Source organism: Amblyraja radiata, chromosome 24, assembly GCF_010909765.2.
Source record: "Amblyraja radiata isolate CabotCenter1 chromosome 24, sAmbRad1.1.pri, whole genome shotgun sequence".
Lineage (NCBI taxonomy): Eukaryota > Metazoa > Chordata > Chondrichthyes > Rajiformes > Rajidae > Amblyraja > Amblyraja radiata.
In genome coordinates this window covers 33,885,979-33,903,446 of record NC_045979.1, presented here as the reverse complement: position 1 = coordinate 33,903,446, position 17,468 = coordinate 33,885,979, and the positions used below count along the sequence as shown (strand labels likewise).

At 44.6% G+C, this 17,468-nt stretch overlaps 2 protein-coding genes across 2 annotated transcripts in view; both read left to right on the top strand.

Annotated features, from left to right (window-relative positions):
* The first annotated feature begins 2,335 nt into the window (after positions 1–2,335).
* Positions 2,336–10,441, top strand: LOC116986632 (allergin-1-like). The gene is made up of 4 exons (XM_033042211.1): positions 2,336–2,660; positions 8,145–8,219; positions 9,680–9,726; positions 10,139–10,441. The coding sequence occupies exons 1-4, from the start codon at positions 2,336–2,338 to the stop codon at positions 10,412–10,414; spliced, it is 723 nt and encodes a 240-aa protein (XP_032898102.1). The 3' UTR covers positions 10,415–10,441.
* Positions 10,442–16,237: 5,796 nt separating this feature from the next.
* LOC116987002 (polymeric immunoglobulin receptor-like) overlaps positions 16,238–17,468 on the top strand; it is a 68,253-nt gene continuing 67,022 nt past the window's right edge. The window contains exon 1 of the mRNA XM_033042884.1: positions 16,238–16,297. Within this exon, the coding sequence (XP_032898775.1) occupies positions 16,240–16,297 (58 nt within the window). The 5' untranslated portion in view covers positions 16,238–16,239. The remainder of the gene's footprint in view (positions 16,298–17,468) is intronic.

Here is a 17,468-nt window from a genome sequence, read left to right as displayed (position 1 = left end):
AGCGGGTGAGGCAGCATATATGGAGCGAAGGAAATAGGCAACGTTTAGGGCCGAAACCCTTCTTCAGTCGAAAGGATGGACAGCTGCTGGCGAGGCTGCCGGCTCGCGGCGCCACCCGATGGTCACAACCGTTCTTCAAATAGTAACTGTGTTTAAGAAGGAACTGCAGATGCTGGAAAATCGAAGTTACACAAAAATGCTGGAGAAACTCAGCGGGTGCAGCAGCATATATTGAGCGAAGGAAATAGGCAACGTTTCGGGCCGAAACCCTTCTTCAGACCAGTCTGAAACGTTGCCTATTTCATTCGCTCCATAGATGCTGCTGCACCCGCTTAGTTTCTCCAGCATTTTTGTGTGCCTTCAAATAGTATCTGTGTGGGAAGGAACTGCAGATGCTGGTTCAAACTGAAGATAGACACAAAATGCTGGAGTAACTCAGAGGGACAGGCAGCATCTTTGGAGAGAAGGAATGGGTGATGTTTCGGGTCGAGACCCTTCTTCAGACTATTCCATATTGCCCCTAAGTATTCAAAATGTATCACCTCATTTCTTTGCAATAAAGAAATTTATCACCTAATTTCTCTGCCATATGTCTAGGAAGGAACTGCAGATGCTGGTTTCACCTAGACCACAGCTAACAAATGTTTTCATCCAGCCCACAGCTAACATGGTTTTCACCAAAACCACAGCTGACAATGGGTTTTTTCACATAGACCACAGCTAATAATGTTTTTATTCATCTCGACTCCAGCTAACAATTTTTGTTCCATGTAGACCGCAGCTAACTACAGTTTTTTTCATCTAGACCACAACTAACACTGGTTTGTTTCATCTAGACCACAGCTCACAATAGCCAGTCTCCTTTATCATCGTTACTTTCTAGCATTTCTTTCTTTCATTTGTTCTATATCTCTCTACATCACCGTCTATATCTCTCGTTTCCCTTTCCCCTGACTCTCAGTCTGAAGCAGGGTCTCAACCCAAAACGTAATCTATTCCTTTACTCCAGAGATGCTGTCTGACCCGCTGAGTTACTCCAGCTTTTTATGTCTACCTTCTGCCATATGTCTGTCCATCCCGCCAGCAAGTCACAATGCTATTTCGTTTTGCATCATCAGCTTATTTCAAACTTGTGACTTGCAAATCCAAGTCTAGGTCACTTATATCCTAATTTGAGGAAGGACATCCTAATTTGAGGAAGGACATCCTTGTGATTGAGGCAGTGCAGCGTAGGTTCACGAGATTGATCCCTTTGGTGGTGGGACTGTCTTATGAGGAAAGATTGAATAGACTAGGCTTGTATTCACTGGAGTTTAGAAGGATTAGGGGGAATCTTATAGAAACATATAAAGTTATAAAAGGACTGGACAAGCTAGATGCAGGAAAAATGTTCCCAATGTTGGGCGAGTCCAGAACCAGGTGCCACAGTCTTAGAATAAAGGGGAGGTAATTTAAGACTGAGGTGAGAAAAAACTTTTTCGCCCAGAGAGTTGTGAATTTATGGAATTCCCTGCCACAGAGGGCAGTGAGGCCAAATCACTGGATGGATTTAAGAGAGAGTTAGATAGAGCTCTAGGGGCTAGTGGAGTCAAGGGATATGGGGAGAAGGCAGGCACGGGTTATTGATAGGGGATGATCAGCCATGATCACAATGAATGACGGTGCTGGCTCGAAGGGCCGAATGGCCTCCTCCTGCACCTATTTTCTATGTTTCTATGTTTCTTTTTCGATTTTTAAAAAGGCAACACCAATCTCACTATTTACCTTCCTCCTGCTCAATAAGCAGCCGATCACCCATATTCCTCTGTAGTAGTGAGTCTGGGTCCCCTTTACCCTGACTCTGTCGGATGAAGGGTCTCGACCTAAAACATCACCTATTCCTTTTCTCCAGAGATGCTGTCTGACCCACTGTTACCCCAGTTTTCAATGTCTTTCCTCTGTAGTATGATACTTAACCATCTTCAAGGTTTCAAGATCAGTTCATTGTCACGTGTACCAATTGAGGTACAGTGAAATTTGAGTTACCATACAGCCAAACTAAGTGAAAAGCAACAAGACTCACAACCATATAAAAGTTAACATCAACATCCAACACAGTGGATTCCATATTCCTCACTGTGACGGAAGGCAATAAAGTTCAAACTTCTTCCTCTTTGTTCTCCCGTGGTCGGGGCAGACAAACCATCTGCAGTCGGGGCAGTCAAAGCCTCCGCAGCCGGTGATCGAAGTCCCCGTCAGGGTGATCGAAACTCCCACATCGGGCCAGTTGAAACTCTCACCACTGCATGGAGCTCCCGAGTCCATGGGACTCTTACCAGAGACCGCGGGCTTCACGATGTTAAAGTCCACATTCCCCGCGGTAGGAGCTACGATCCCCGGCAATTTCTCCTGTCGCGGGGGTTCAGTGACAGTGTCCTGTGAGTCGGTCCGGGGATCCCTTCCCATTAGCTACAGCTGGTATGAAAATACCCCATCTGGGGATTCAAAGATCTCTGACAACAATGCCCTGGATCTACATTGTCAATCCTTCAAACACCAGCACCATCAATATTATTGCACAGCCTCAAATAAACTTGGATCAAAATCCAGTGAAATGGTCAACGTGTCCATCTCCAGCAGTGACGTGCCCTGCAGTTTCCTAGTGGAAATCAACGGCACTGGTAAGTAGTGGAGAGAATGAGGAGAAGAAGGGGAAGTGGGGGCAGGGTGGTTCATAGGATCACATGTGATAGAAGCAGAAATAGACCATTCAATCATGGCTGATCTATCTACCCCTCTTCACCCCATTCTCCTGCCTTCTCCACATAACCCCCGACACCTTGAAATCCATGCACGTTATTTAATTCTTATCAAGATTAATATGATGGAATTATGGCCCATTTGTCAATACTTGGTTGCTGGTCTCCAGAAATAGATGTCCCAGTGCTGGTGTAGGCCGGCTTCCCGGCTAGAACCTCCTCTTATGTTCACACAGCTTTAAACTAGGTGTGCAGTGACATCAGTCCAAGCACCTTCACTTTCCATCATCTCCACATGACCGACACTCAAATATGGGAAGAGAACAGAAATTATCAGTAAATATGACCACAGTTAACTCATAGACTCTATCAGCTTTGGTCCACTGTGTTACCATTAAGTGCCATCGATACTTATCCCATTTTTACCAGCTCCTCATCCATAGTCTTCTCAGACTTGACAATTCAAGTGCCTTCACCATCTAGGTTTAAAAATATTTCTTGCTCAGATACCCTCCAAATATTCTACTCCTAAACTCAACGCTATGTTCTCCACGTCTATGCACATCTGCTGTGCTGATTTCCCACAAAGTACCCTATCTATGTCCCTCATAGGGACATTACAGGCACAGGCAGACATCTTCAGAGTCTGAAGAAGGGTTTCGGCCCGAAACGTCGCCAGTCTGAAGAAGGGTTTCGGCCCGAAACGTCGCCTATTTCCTTCGCTCCATAGATGCTGCTGCACCCGCTGAGTTTCCCCAGCAATTTTGTGTACCTCCCTGTATTAGCTTCCTGGTTCCTCTCCTGTGTGGAAGCAGCTGCCTTTCACCGGTACACCAATTCTACAATTAGGGACAATTCTAAATTAAGGGACAATTTACAGAAGCCAATTAACATACAAACCTGCACGTCTTTAGTTTAGAGGTACAGTGCGTAAACAAGCCCTTCAGCCCACCGGGTCTGGGCCGACCAGCGATCCCCGCACATTATTAACCATCCTACACCCACTAGGGATATTAACCAAAGGCAATTAACCTACAAACCTGTACGTCTTTGGGGTATGGGAGGAAACCGAAGATCTCGGAGGAAAACCATGCAGGTCACTGGGAGAACGTACAAACTGCATACAGGCAGCACCCGTGGTCGGGATCGAACCCAGGCCATTCGTTGTAAGGCAGCAACGCTACCGCTGCGCCACTGCACCGCTATACAATTGGCGACCTGAGTTGTAACCAGTGCTCCAGCTTATCATGACAACGTCTCCCATTTGCTGTAAATTACACTGAAGAAACATTGCCCTGTCTATTAAGCCTATAAACTCCTTACATCGGACAAGCAGGCGCTCTTGTTCAACTGCAAGTGAAAAGCAGTGAAACTGATTTTTTATTTCCTTGTTCCAACAGGACTTGAATATTCTTGTCAAACTTCAAAAAGATCCAAGTATACTTCAAGGTAAACTGTTTATGAATGAACTGCAGATGGTGGAAAATCGAAGGAAGACAAAAGTGCTGGACAAACTCAGCGGGTGCAGCAGCATCTATGGAGAGAAGGAAATAGGCAACGTTTCGGGCCGAACCCCTTCTTCAGACCCTCCATCAGTCTGAAGAAGGGTTTTGGCCCGAAACGTTGCCTATTTCCTTCGCTCCATAGATGCTGCTGCACCCGCTGATTTTCTCCAGCACTTTTGTCTACCTTCAAGGTTAACTACTCTGTTTCCATTGAAAGGTGCCATGTACTCATTGCTGGTGTTTTGATTGGGATTGCTTCAATTGGGAGAAGTTTGTGTCTTCCGTTCACTGGCATTCAAGGCCGGTTGGAGTAATGATCTGAATACACAGTGACACAGCCAGTATCGTCCATTCACAGACATTCAACGCCAGTTGGAGTATTGATCTGTACGCACAGTGACACAGCCAGTGGAACCACAGCCTTACAATGCCAAGACCCTGAACTTAGGTGCCGTCTATGTGTGTTCTGCATATTTTGCTTTCATTGTGTTGGAAGGAACTGCAGATGCTGGTTTAAACTGAATATAGATACAAACAACTGGAGTAACTCATCGGGTCAGACAGCGTCTCTGGAGAAATGGAATAGGTGATGTTTCGGGTTGAGACCCTTCTTCAGATTGAGAGTCAGGGGAAAGGGAAATGAGAGCGATATCGACGGTGATATAGAGAGATATAAAACAATGAATGAAAGATATGCAAAAAAGTAAAGATGATCAAGGAAACGATCCATAGTTAGCTGTGGGCTAGGTGAAACCGAGTTGTACAGACAATAAGACACTACAAGACAACAGTGAAATTCAACCCACGACTAGAGTGGGGGAGGGACAAAGAGAGAGGGGATGCAAGGGTAATTTAACGTTAGAGAAATCAACATTTATACTGCTTGGCAGTAAGCTGCCCAAGAGAAGTATGAGGTGCTGGTCCTCCAATTTGCATCTGGCCTCACTCTGGCAATGGAGGAAGCCCAGCACAGAACGGTCAGTGTGGGAATGGGTGGGGGAGTTAAAGTGTTTAGCAACTGGGAGATCAAATAGCGCCCAGTCAACGTTTGGTCCTGTTGATGTATAAGAGTCCACACCTCATACTGTAGATGAGGTTGGATGAGGTGCAAATTAACTCTAACCCAAAAGGACAGTTGAGGCCCTTGGACAGAGTCGAGGGAGGAGGTACAGGGACAGATGTTGCGTTTCCTGTGGTTGAAAGGGAAGGTATTGGGGAGAGCTATTGGATGGGAAAGGATGAGATAACCAGGGAGGTGTAGGGGACCTCAAACATACTTAATAGTGAAAGGCTTGTATAGAGTGGATGTGGAGAGGATGTTTCCACCAGTGGGAGATTCTAGGACTAGAGATCACAGCCTCAGAATGAGATGTTCTTTTAGGAAGAAGATGAGGAGAAAATCCTTTAGTCTGAGGGTGGTGAATCTGTGGAATTCTTTGCCTCAGAATTCTGTGGAGGCTAATCAGTGGATATTTTTAAGGCAGAGATAGCTAGATTCTTCATTAGTACGGGTGTTAGAGGTTATGGGGAGAAGGCAGGACAATGGGGTTTGGAGGGAGAGATAGATCAGTCATGATTGAATGGCGGAGTAGACTTGATGGGCCAAATTCCCTAATTCTTCTCATATTGCTTATGACCTTATTCTATCATAATATGTATATAACTTGCAAACCAGATATTAGTTAACTCACCAAAAGGGAAATTGCACTGGTTTACATCTCATTGTGTTGTGTATATGCTTGGGTGATAAGAACAAGTTCCTCCATCCTCCAGTCTGAAGAAGGGTTTCGGCCCGAAACGTTGCCTATTTCCTTCGCTCCATAGATGCTGCTGCACCCGCTGAGTTTCTCCAGCATTTTGTGTACCTTCGATCTTCCAGCATCTGCAGTTCCTTCTTGAACAAGTTCCACCATTTGTTGCCCTTCAGAGGGCACTCCCTGCGGTATTCACCATGACTTCTCCATCACTAACCTCATCCCATGGTGTGAGATGAGTATAGTTGCCAAACCCAAGTAGAAACATAGAAACATAGAAAATAGGTGCAGGAGTAGGCCATTCGGCCCTTCGAGCCTGCACCGGCATTCAATATGATCATGGCTGATCATCCAACTCAGTATCCTGTACCTGCCTTCTCTCCATACCCCCTGATCCCTTTTGCAACAAGGGCCACATCTAACTCCTTCTTAAATATAGCCAATGAACTGGCCTCAACTACCTTCTGCGGCAGAAAATTCCAGAGATTCACCACTCTCTGTGTGAAAAAAGCTTTCCTCATCTCGGTCCTAAAAGATTTCCCCCTTATCCTTAAACTGTGACCCCTTGTTCTGGACTTCCCCAACATCGGGAACAATCTTCTTGCATCTAGCCTGTCCAACCCCTTAAGAATTTTGTAAGTTTCTATAAGATCCCCCCTCAATCTTCTAAATTCTAGCGAGTACAAACCGAGTCTATCCAGTCTTTCTTCATATGAAAGTCCTGACATCCCAGGAATCAGTCTGGTGAACCTTCTCTGTACTCCCTCTATGGCAAGAATGTCTTTCCTCAGATTAGGAGACCAAAACTGTATGCAATACTCCAGGTGTGGTCTCACCAAGACCCTGTACAACTGCAGTAGAACCTCCCTGCTTCTATACTCAAATCCTTTTGCTATGAATGCTAACATACCATTCGCCTTCTTCACTGCCTGCTGCACCTGCATGCCTACTTTTAATGACTGGTGTACAAGTATAGTTGCTTTGCCTTGCTGTGACCTACTCTGGCGTGGTACTGATAGGAAAATGCATAGTGAATTATGGGCTAAAACACCACTTTTGATATCACGTATGGCAACACCTTGCAGAGTTGGTCAAAGTCTCAATGTCAGTCACTCCAACAGCAGGAAGTGTCTCCACCTAGAACATGACCCTGGGTGGTAGGCACGTTAGGTCACACTGCTGACCTTGAGATGGTCATGGTGAGCCGCCTTCTAGATATGTTGAAGATGTTCCATATTCCAGACAGCTCTAAGCGAACAGTCACTGTCCAAACCCAATGTTGGTGGAGGTGAAGATGGAGTTGTAAATGGCATTGTGGTGAGATTTGTTGTGAACCAAGTGCACTGTTTTCCCTTTGGCCTGGTGTTCTCTCCACCGAGGTTGGACCAGGATTGTAGAACCGTATTCACAAAGTGGTGATTTCAATGATAGCTGCAAATATTTGGTCAATACACTGCAGTATTGAGGGGGGGGGGGCAGCATGCTGCCTGTCAGATATGAAAACTGCAAAAACAGTGGCATGGAGGCACAGCGGTAGAGTTTCTGCCTTATTGCCCCAGAGACGTGTTCGATCCTGACTACGGATGCTGTCTGTACGGAGTTTGTTCGTTCTCTCAGTGACCACATGGGTTTTCTCCAGTTTTCTCTGGGTGTTCCAGTTTTCTCCCACATTCCAAAGACGTGCAGGTTTGTAGGTTAATTGGCTTCGGTAAATTGTCTCCAATGTTTAGGACAGATCTAGTGTATGGGGATTGCTGACTGATGCAGACTTGGTGGGCCGAAAGGCCTGTTTCCATGCTGTATCTCTAAACTCAACTAATCTAATCTAAACTCAACTCAACTAATCATTGCAATAAAAGTGTAACAGTTCCCATACATTGTTTGTCAAGGAGGAGGGAGGGTTCCTTAATGGTTGGACCCAATTGCTCTTCAACCAGTTTCACGATCGTTGGTCAATGTCACCTTACTGTGAGCAGATTAGCTGCTGCATTACCCACCGAAACAAACTCTACACCTCATTTCCTTTGCTGCACACTTCAAAAAAATCATGAAAGGTGCCATATAAATGCTTGACTTTTGTTCTTTACTGAAGACCAAGAATCAATGATGAGCCATGTCTCACCCTTCCCTATTCTCTGTCCACATAGTTGTGTCTGGTGTCACTGTGCTTCTCCTGATTCTCATCATTGCCTTCTTTTGGTACCGAAAGCGTAAAACCGAGGGTGAGTTTCCGATTTCCCTTAAATAATTTCACAATACATGTCTCAGTTCCTTGCAGAATGTCAAGAGATTTAATTCTGTTCTAATCAACAAATGCCCTGCATTAAAGTAATAGAGTAGGAGGAAGCATGAATGATCAATAATGCTATCATGTTTGATGCTATCATAGTGACTCGGTGAAAAACTGTTCTTTGAACATCATTGTACAGAAACTGTCTGAGTATGAAATGGCAGAGATGTGTGAGAACTAAGAGGCTAGGTAGAAGTAAGATTTACATAGATACTCTCATCCTCTCAGCTGTTAAAATATGCTTTGTGTGATTAGCTGTTGTATTTCGATTCAGGTTAAGTCGTGTTTATTGTCACATGCACAAGCATGGTGAAGTACAGTTACAATGAAGATCACGCCTGCAGCCTCACGGGGACATAGACAATGTACGACATACCTGCCTTACACAGGTGGGTATATGGCAGGAGCTGCCACAGGAGGTAGTTGAGGCAGGGCAGGTCTAGCTTGGACAGGTAATCCAAGATGTGAACGCCCATGAACTTGAAGCTGCCAACTATCTTCACCACCGATGATGGTAGATGGATGGGCCGAATAGCATAATTTTGCTCCTATCACTTACTGAACTTATGAAAACCTGTTTTAGCAGATAAGGTTAGGACAATAGAAACAAAATGCTGGAGTAACTGAGTGGAACGTGCAGCATCTCTGGAGAGAAGGAATGTGTGACGTTTCGGGTCAAGACCCTTTTTCAGACTGATGTCAGAGGAGTGGGCGGTACAGAGACAAAATGTAGTCGGAGACAGTAAGACTAGTCAAAGAACTGGGAATGGGGAGGGGATGGAGAGAGAGGGAAAAGCAAGGGTTACTTGAAGTTAGAGAAGTTAATGTTCATACCGCTGGGGTGTAAGCTGCCCAAGCAAAATATGAGGCGCTGTTCCTCCAATTTGTGCTGGGCCTCACTCTGACAACGGAGGAGGCCCAGGACAGAAAGGTTAGTGTGGGAATGGGGGGAGGAGTTAAAAAGTTGAGCAACCGGGAGATCGGGTAGGTTTAGGCATCTGTTAGGAGGGATGGGTAGAGCACAGGGAATATGATACAGCAACCAGAACAACAGGGCTGATTCTTATTCCGTACATGCAGTACATTTGGGGTTCTCCTAAATATAAGGTCTTGCACACAACACGTAGATGTTTCAGTGTGTTGGAAGGAACTACAGATGCTGGTTTACAATGAAGATAAACACAAAATGCTCAAGCAATTCAGCGGGTCAGGGTGTGTCTATGCAGAAGAGGAACAGGTGACGTTTCGAGTCGCGACCCTTCTTCAGACTGAGAGTCAGGGGAAAGGGAAACAAGAGATCTCGAAGGTACATAGAACAAATGAATGAAATATATGAATGAATGATGTTTAAACCTGTTCCTGATATGGCTCTACCGACAACATATTTTCCAGAATCCAAGTGCAATACATCACACGGTGAAGCCAACAATGAAACCCAGGTAAAAATGTGAAATATAAATTCTCTGAGTGATGAAGAATATATAATATTGAATTATCTGTGTTTACACAGGCCATTTAGCAACACCAGTCCACTCCAGTTAAGAGATCCAGCGCAGAAACAGGCCCTTTGGCCCACAGAGTCTAGGCCGACCGGCGAACCCTGCACATGTACAGTATCCTACACACACTAGGGGCAATTTGCAATTATGCTAAACCAATTAACCTACAAGCCTGTTGTTGGCGCTGTGAGGCAGCAACTCTACCGCTGCTCCACCGTGCTGCACTATCTTTGTGTTGTAAACAGCAACAATGGCTGTGCACTGAACAGTTTGAGACCTACTTTGTAATAGACATCTGTTGAGGACCTTTCAAATCTATTAGGTTGTAAAATTGGATTGTGTTACATTTTAGGAAATGACAGTGTTGGAAGGGACTGACGTTTATGCAAATCTGCAGCAACTTGGAAACAACAGGGCAGGTGACCATTTGGATAACAATGAAGGTGAAATCACGTATGCAGTGGTGAAATGTCAAAGGAAGACGAGATCAAGGCAGCATGCGGCTGAAAACGCTGTCGTCTACGCAGATGTCAATTTTCATCGCAACTGCCCAAAGGGCATTCGGAAACCCCACTCTCCTGGGACTCCAGAGAACCCTGAGTCAATCTATGCCTCTGTCGTTTCTTAGGAGAGATTTTAAATTCGGTGTGAGTTTTTGGCAATACTTGCTTTACTGCGTTAATCTGTTCAATACTTTGTCAAAGATGGACACAAAATGCTGGGGTAGCTCAGCAGGTCAGGTAGCATCTCTGGAGAAATTGGACAGGTGGTGATACTAAGGTGATACTAAGATAGGTGGTGTTGTGGATAATTAAGTTGATTTTCAAAGTCTACAGAGAGATTTAGGCCATATGGAAGAGTGGGCTGAAAGATGGCAGATGGAGTTTAATGCTGATAAGTGTGAGGTGCTACATCTTGGCAGGCCAAATCAAAATAGGACGTACATAGTAAATGGTAGCGAATTGATGAATGCAGTTGAACAGAGGGATCTAAGAATAACTGTTCATAGTTCCCTGAAGGTGGAATCTCATGTAAGTCAAGTCAAGTCAAGTTTATTCGTCACATACACATACGAGATGTGCAGTGAAATGAAAAGTGGCAATACTCGCAGTCTTTGTGCAAAAAGACAAACAACCAAACAAACTACAAACAGAATGTAACAGAATCACATATTCTTTTCCATATTAAATATTGTGGGCGGAAGGAAAAAGGGAACAAAAAAACAGCAATTAAAAAAAATATATAAGATGGATAGGGTGGTAAAGAAAGCTTTTGGTGTGCTGGCCTTTATAAATCAGAGCATTGAGTATAGAAGCTGGGATGTAATGTTAAAATTGTACAAGGCATTGGTGAGGCCAATTCTGGAGTATGGTGTACAATTTTAGTCGCCTAATTATAGGAAGGATGTCAACAAAATAGAGAGAGTACAGAGGAGATTTACTAGAATGTTGCCTGGGTTACAGAGAAAGGTTGAACAAGTTAGGTCTTTATTCTTTGGAGCACAGAAGGTTAAGGGGAGACTTGATAGAGGTCTTTAAAATGATGAGAGGGATAGACAGAGTTGACGTGGATAAACTTTTCCCATTGAGAGTAGGGACGATTCAAACAAGAGGACATGACTCGAGAATTAAGGGACAGAAGTTTAGGGGTAACATGAGGGGGAACTTCTTTACTCAGAGAGTGGTGGCTGTGTGGAATGAGCTTCCAGTGGAAGTGGTGGAGGCAGGTCCGATTTTATCATTTAAAAATAAATTGGATAGGTATATAGACGGGAAAGGAATGGAGGGTTATGGTTAAAGTGCTGGTAGATGGGACTAGGGGAAAATAAGTGTTCTGCATGGACTTGAAGGGCCGAGATGGCCTTCTTTCCGTGCTGTAATTGTTATATGGTTATAGAAGGCCTTTGAGGTTGGGACCCTTCTTCAGATGGTCTGGAGAAAGGTCCTGACCCAAAATAGTACCAATCCATTTTCGCCAGAGATGTTTTTTGACCATCTAAGTTACTCCAGCATTTTGGGTTCGTCTTTGGTATAAACCGGCATTTATTATAGCTATTTCTGAGCGGTTTGGTTCAATTCGTCAGGTGTCAGGGGTGATGGGGAGGAGGCAGGAGAATGGTGTAAGGAGGGAGAGGTGGACTAGCGATGAAGGAATGGTGGAGTAGCCTTAAATAACCAAATTGCCTGCTCCTATCACAAATGGCTTTACGAATTCCACTCCCATCACCAATCTCTTTCATCCGCTAGTATAATGAATGAGCCTAGATCATGCATACAAATGATAAAATGGCGCTGCTTTCCATTCCTATTATACCCACCCTCATTCCCCCCACCCACAAGTTCCCCAACCCTACCATCATCATTCCTTGCAAGGGTCAGCATAAGCACACCGTAAACCATTGTCTCTGGGCCAAAATATTGTGGGTTCAAGTCTGTAAAGGGGCAATGGATCAAGCAAGAAAATGGGTTCAAGTGGATAGTGGGCTAAGGCATATAAGCCCAAGATGTAAAATGATCCTCAAGCCTGGTTTATGGGCCTCACTGAAACTTGATCAAGACTGGATTTTACCTGCCTCAGTGACCAGTTGCAAATAAAATCTTAAGTGAGCCCATCCCTAGATACTGCGCAACCAAGGGGAAATGGGGAGAGGGAGGGGAGTAATGTAGCATGGAACTGCAGAACTATTCATAGCTTTTATAGCCTATTACAGTGCAAGAAGTGAGTCAAGTGTGTTTTATTGCCATACAGTATGTACTTGCAGCAGCACAACAGAGTAATATACATGAATTCCTTTATCTTTTGTACTCACTGAGAATGCAAGGTGGAGGAAGGTAATGTAGATGTGGTTGTGTAAAAGGCACTGAAAGCTTTGTATCTGAGGGCATCAGCCCCAGGACATGTGTAACCAAAGTTGGCCAATTTGTAATTAAAATATTTTTTTCTGAAAACAAGCCCAGAGTCCAAGTGAAATGTTCCCATCTACAACGTCCCTCCCCAGTAAATGAGCACATGACCTACGAGCACCTCAGTGCCAACTGGCAGAGTACATCACTGCCTGAACTGCATATTTCTGGGTGAGATCTGAAACCAAGAAGCTTCAACCGTCATGACCACAGAAACCATCCCACAAAAAAGGCAATTTCTGTAGCAGAAGAAAGTTCGATTAGAAATACTGATCTTAGCAGCATTGCTACAGGACCTCTTCTCAACTCTAGAGGTACTCTGTTCGAAATATGCAAAGTTCTTACTGTGCAGGAGAGTGCAGGTGAAGGGATGAGGTTTTCCTTGGCTCAATTGTCCAGACGCAGTGAGGAGGGGTAAGTTGGGCCGAAGGGCCTGTTTCTGCGTTGTATGACTATGACTACAATACAATCTAGCCTGGGAACAATTGTTTCTTAGATATTAAAGGACCTATGGAAATAGAACTAGCACTGGATATTGACATGAAGGATAAGCTATGATTTCAATGCATGATGTAGTTATGAAGGACCGAATGGGGACTGGCATATGTGTTCATTAATTTGTTCACCCTACAATACACATTTATTTGTTTTGAACACATTTCCAGTCAATGTACAAACACATCAAAGGCCAACGTGCCATGGAATGAAACATTGAGTGTGAGCTGCATCTGGCTGTGGTTTACGTGCTTCCTGGTTGAGCAAAACACAAAAAGGAAATGGACAGATGACATTTCAGGTCACGACCCTACTTCAGACTTTTCTCAGAATATGACTGCAGCAGAAAGCCACAAACAAACAATGTTCATAGGTTCATAAGTTCGAAGTGCAGAATTAGGCCTTTCGGCCCATCAAGTCTACCATTCAATCATGGCTGATCTATCTTCTCCTGCCTTCTCCCCATAACCCCTAACACCCCCACTAATCAGGAATCTGTCAATCTCTGCCTAAAAATATTCATTGACTTGGCTTCTACAGCCGTCTGTAGGAATAAATTCCACAAATTCACCACCCTTTGACTAAAGAAATTTGGCCCATATCTCTGTAAACCTATCCTGTCCAGATTCCCTCGGGTTCCTATTAAATCTTTCCCCCTCACCTTAAACCTATGTCCTCTGGTTCTCAAACTATGTCCACTGATTCTCAAGTATTCAGTAAGAACATGTAGAGTATAAGAATGTTAGCTCAGGGAGAGCACCTTGACCTGGCAGGTCAGGTAGAACGCCGTGGCACAGCGGTAGAGTTGCTGCCTTTCAGCGCCAGAGACCCAGGTTCGATGCTGACTTCGGGTGCTGTCTATATGGAGTTTGTACGTTTTCCCTGTGTCCGCATGGGTTTTCTCTGGGTGCACCGGTTTCCCCCCACACTCCAAAGACATACAGGTTTGTAGGTTAATTTGCACAGTAAATTGTATATGGGGTGAACACTGGTAGGCACGGTCTCAGTGGGCCGAAGAGCCTGTTTCCATGCTGTATCTATAAAGGTTTCTTGCCAATTGCACACTCCATAAGTAGATTCATAACAGTTTTGTCCAGAGCACAGCTGCCTTGTGTAGCTCTGTGTTTGTGCAACACAATGCAACGCAAAAAGGATCTGCCTTTGGAGCCCTTCCCACCAACACACAAGGAAGGATGTTCACAGTCGGTTTGCAAAATTATCGGGGAGGAAGTGCCATAGACTTAACTCTGTGGTTTGCTTGCTAGTTTGCAAGCATGCAGTTCCCACGCTGCTAACCAGGGTTCAATCCTTGTTCATGCCTGCAAGGTAAGTTGAAGGATATGTCCGACAATCACACATTGGCACAACAGGTAGAGCTGCTGCCTCACAGCATCCGAGTCCCGGGTTCGATCCTGACCTTGGGTGCTGTCTGTGTGGAGTTTGCACGTTCTCTGTGTGATCATGTTAGTTTCCTCCGGGTGTGCGTATTTCCTCCCACATCCCAAAGACGTGTGGGTTTGTAGGTTAATTGGTCCTCTGCAAATTCACCCTTGTGTGTAGGGAGTGGATGTGAAAGTAGTCGGTGTGGACTCGGTGGTCCGAAAGACCTTTTCCATGCTGTATCGCTCTATAAATGAGTTTACCGAGTGCAGTTTAGTGTGTATTCTGATATTTGGATGGTCTTAAATTGTTGGTGGGAGGAAGATGATAACCTACACAAGAGACATCTGGAACAGCCAATACCCTGGATATGAATTTCAGTAACAGATGGGATGAGACAGTGTGATGAAAGAATAATACATGGGAGACTGTGTTGACTATGAGAAGGATCGTTAGTGCAGGCCTTCAGCCAAGAGATAAATATAATCCAAGCTTTATGTATAAGAAGGAACTGCAGATGCTGGTTTTAATCAAAGATAGACACAAAATGCTGGCGTAACTCAGTGGGAGAAGAAGCATCTTTGGAGATTCCTTCTCTCCAGAGTTGCTGCCTGTCCTGCTGAGTTACTCCAGCATTTTGTGTTTATCCAAGCTTTATGTAGTCTGGTTTACTGACATTCCATACAGCTGTACCTGCAGAAAACATGCAATTAATTGCTGCGACATTGACAACACCAAGAGTGAATTTATGTTGAATTTAGCTTTTATTTTGATATGTGCCTGTGATGCTGCTATTAGTAAGATTTTCATTGTACCTGTGCCTTGCTGTTCTTGTGCACATCACAATAAATTTGGCTTGACTTGACTGTTAGGAGTGGGACAGTGGAGCAGCGGTAGAGCTGCTGCCTCACAGCGCCAGAGACCTAGATTCGATCCTGACTACAGGTGTTGTCTGCAGAGTTTGTACATTCTCCCTGTGACTGCATGGGTTTCCTCCGGGTGCTCCGGTTTCCACCCACATCCCAAAGACGTACAGGTTTGTAGGTTGATTATCTTTGGTAAGAAAAATTGTAAACTGTTTCTAAAGTGTAGGATAGTGCTAGTGTACGGGGTGATCGCTGGTCGGTGCGTACTCGGTGGGCCAAAGGGCCTGTTTCCACATGATCTCGTAAAGTAAAAAAAAAAAAAGTAAAAGGCTGGACTATATCCATCAGTCAATGAAAATTGGATTACTTTTATATCGCTTGGGGAGTCTGCATCCTGCGGGCATGAACATCAAATTCTCCCAATTTTGTTAGCCCTTGCTGTCTCCTTCCCTTCCTCAGCCCTCAGGCTGTCTCCTCCCATCCCCCAGACCCCGGGCTCCCCCTCCTCCTTTTTCCTTCCTTCTCCCCGCCACCCCCTATCAGTCTGAAGAAGGGTTTCGGCCCGAAACTTTGCCTATTTCCTTCGCTCCATAGATGCTGCTGCAGCCGCTGAGTTTCTCCAGCATTTTTGTGTACCTTAAATTTAACTGAGACAACTTCAAATTCTAAAGTTTCAGATTTTATCATCAGTCTCATTCTGGTTTCACAATCAGGTTTCCTGTTCCCTTCTTCCTCATTCTTAATACATGTCATATTTGTCAGACTGTTCAGTCTGAGGACTAAGAGCTGAGCAGCAGATCAGTGCTAACATGGTCTCCTTGGATAAAACTATGTGGATTCCAATGCTACTCATTTATTCCCTGCCCGGTAAGTAACAGCTTGATTTGGACGTTCATGTGACCAGACTCTACGGGAAGTACGAGATAGTCACAAAGTGCTGGAGTAACTTAGCGGGACAGGCTGAAGAAAAGTCTCGACCCGAAATGTCACCCATACCTTCCATCCAGAGATGCTGCCTGTCCCTCTGAGTTACTCCAGCATTTTGTGTCTATCTTCGGTGTAAACCAGCATCTACAGTTCCTTCCTTTACATATGCTGGAATTACTTAGCAAGTGTGCCGAGAAAAAGAGTTATCCTTTCAGATCAGAGATCATTAGACCTAAAACCTAACTCTATCTCTCTCCCCACAGATGCCGCTTGTCCACCTGATTATTTTTTGTTTTTGTGCTAGATTGTTTAACCTCCGTCGTTTTATTTTGATATTCATTTTGGTGATCAGAATTTATCTGGGACTTGTGCACCATTTCTGCAGTGGAGATAGTTAAATGCTTGCAGATGTAAAGGTAACTGAACAATATTGGGGCGTGGATCAAGAAAGAAGAACTCAGCGGGTCAGCCAGCATCTGTGAATGTGAAGAGGACCCTGTATCGGGACTGAGTAAGGGAGGCAGGAAAGGTTGAATCAGGATTGGCAGGTGGGCTTGTGTGGGAGGAGACCACCAGAGGGTGTGAATTACCCAAAATTGGAAAATGTAATGTTTTTACCATTGAGTTTTGAACTATCAATCAACATCTTGTGTTCTGCTTGTGTATTCTCCATGAAACACTTCCTCTTCATCCAGTTCCATCTTCCTCAACCAACCCCGACCCTCCCACCCTTTAGTACATCTATATGCTGCCAAACATCTCTGTACCCTCCCAGTCCTGATGCAGGGTCTCGATCTGAAAGAACGACTTACACTTTTTTGCCTTCAAACCTCCATGACCCACTGAGTTCTTCCAGTGTGCTGTTTGTTGTTCCAGATTCCAGCATCTGCAATCTCTTTTGTCTCAATATTAGAGTGTGGTCTTCCAATCTCCTACTGTCTCCATCACTGTGCCACACATAAATCATGGCCGCCAATGTATCTGACAGCACAAAGCGACTGTGAATGAAAAACAGAGACAATTACAAGTGGGAGGGACAGTGGCACAGCGGTGCCTTACAGTACCAGAGACCTGGGTTCGATCCTGACAAAGGGGTCTGTCTGTACGGAGT

Bases quoted from the DNA above. Each gene is read 5' to 3' on its own strand.
- LOC116986632 (XM_033042211.1), top strand. From the start codon at position 2,336: ATGTTAAAGTCCACATTCCCCGCGGTAGGAGCTACGATCCCCGGCAAT. The intron at 2,661-8,144 runs GTAAGTAGTGGA...CTGTCCACATAG, and splicing joins AGTGGAAATCAACGGCACTG to TTGTGTCTGGTGTCACTGTG. The intron at 9,727-10,138 runs GTAAAAATGTGA...GTTACATTTTAG, and splicing joins AAGCCAACAATGAAACCCAG to GAAATGACAGTGTTGGAAGG.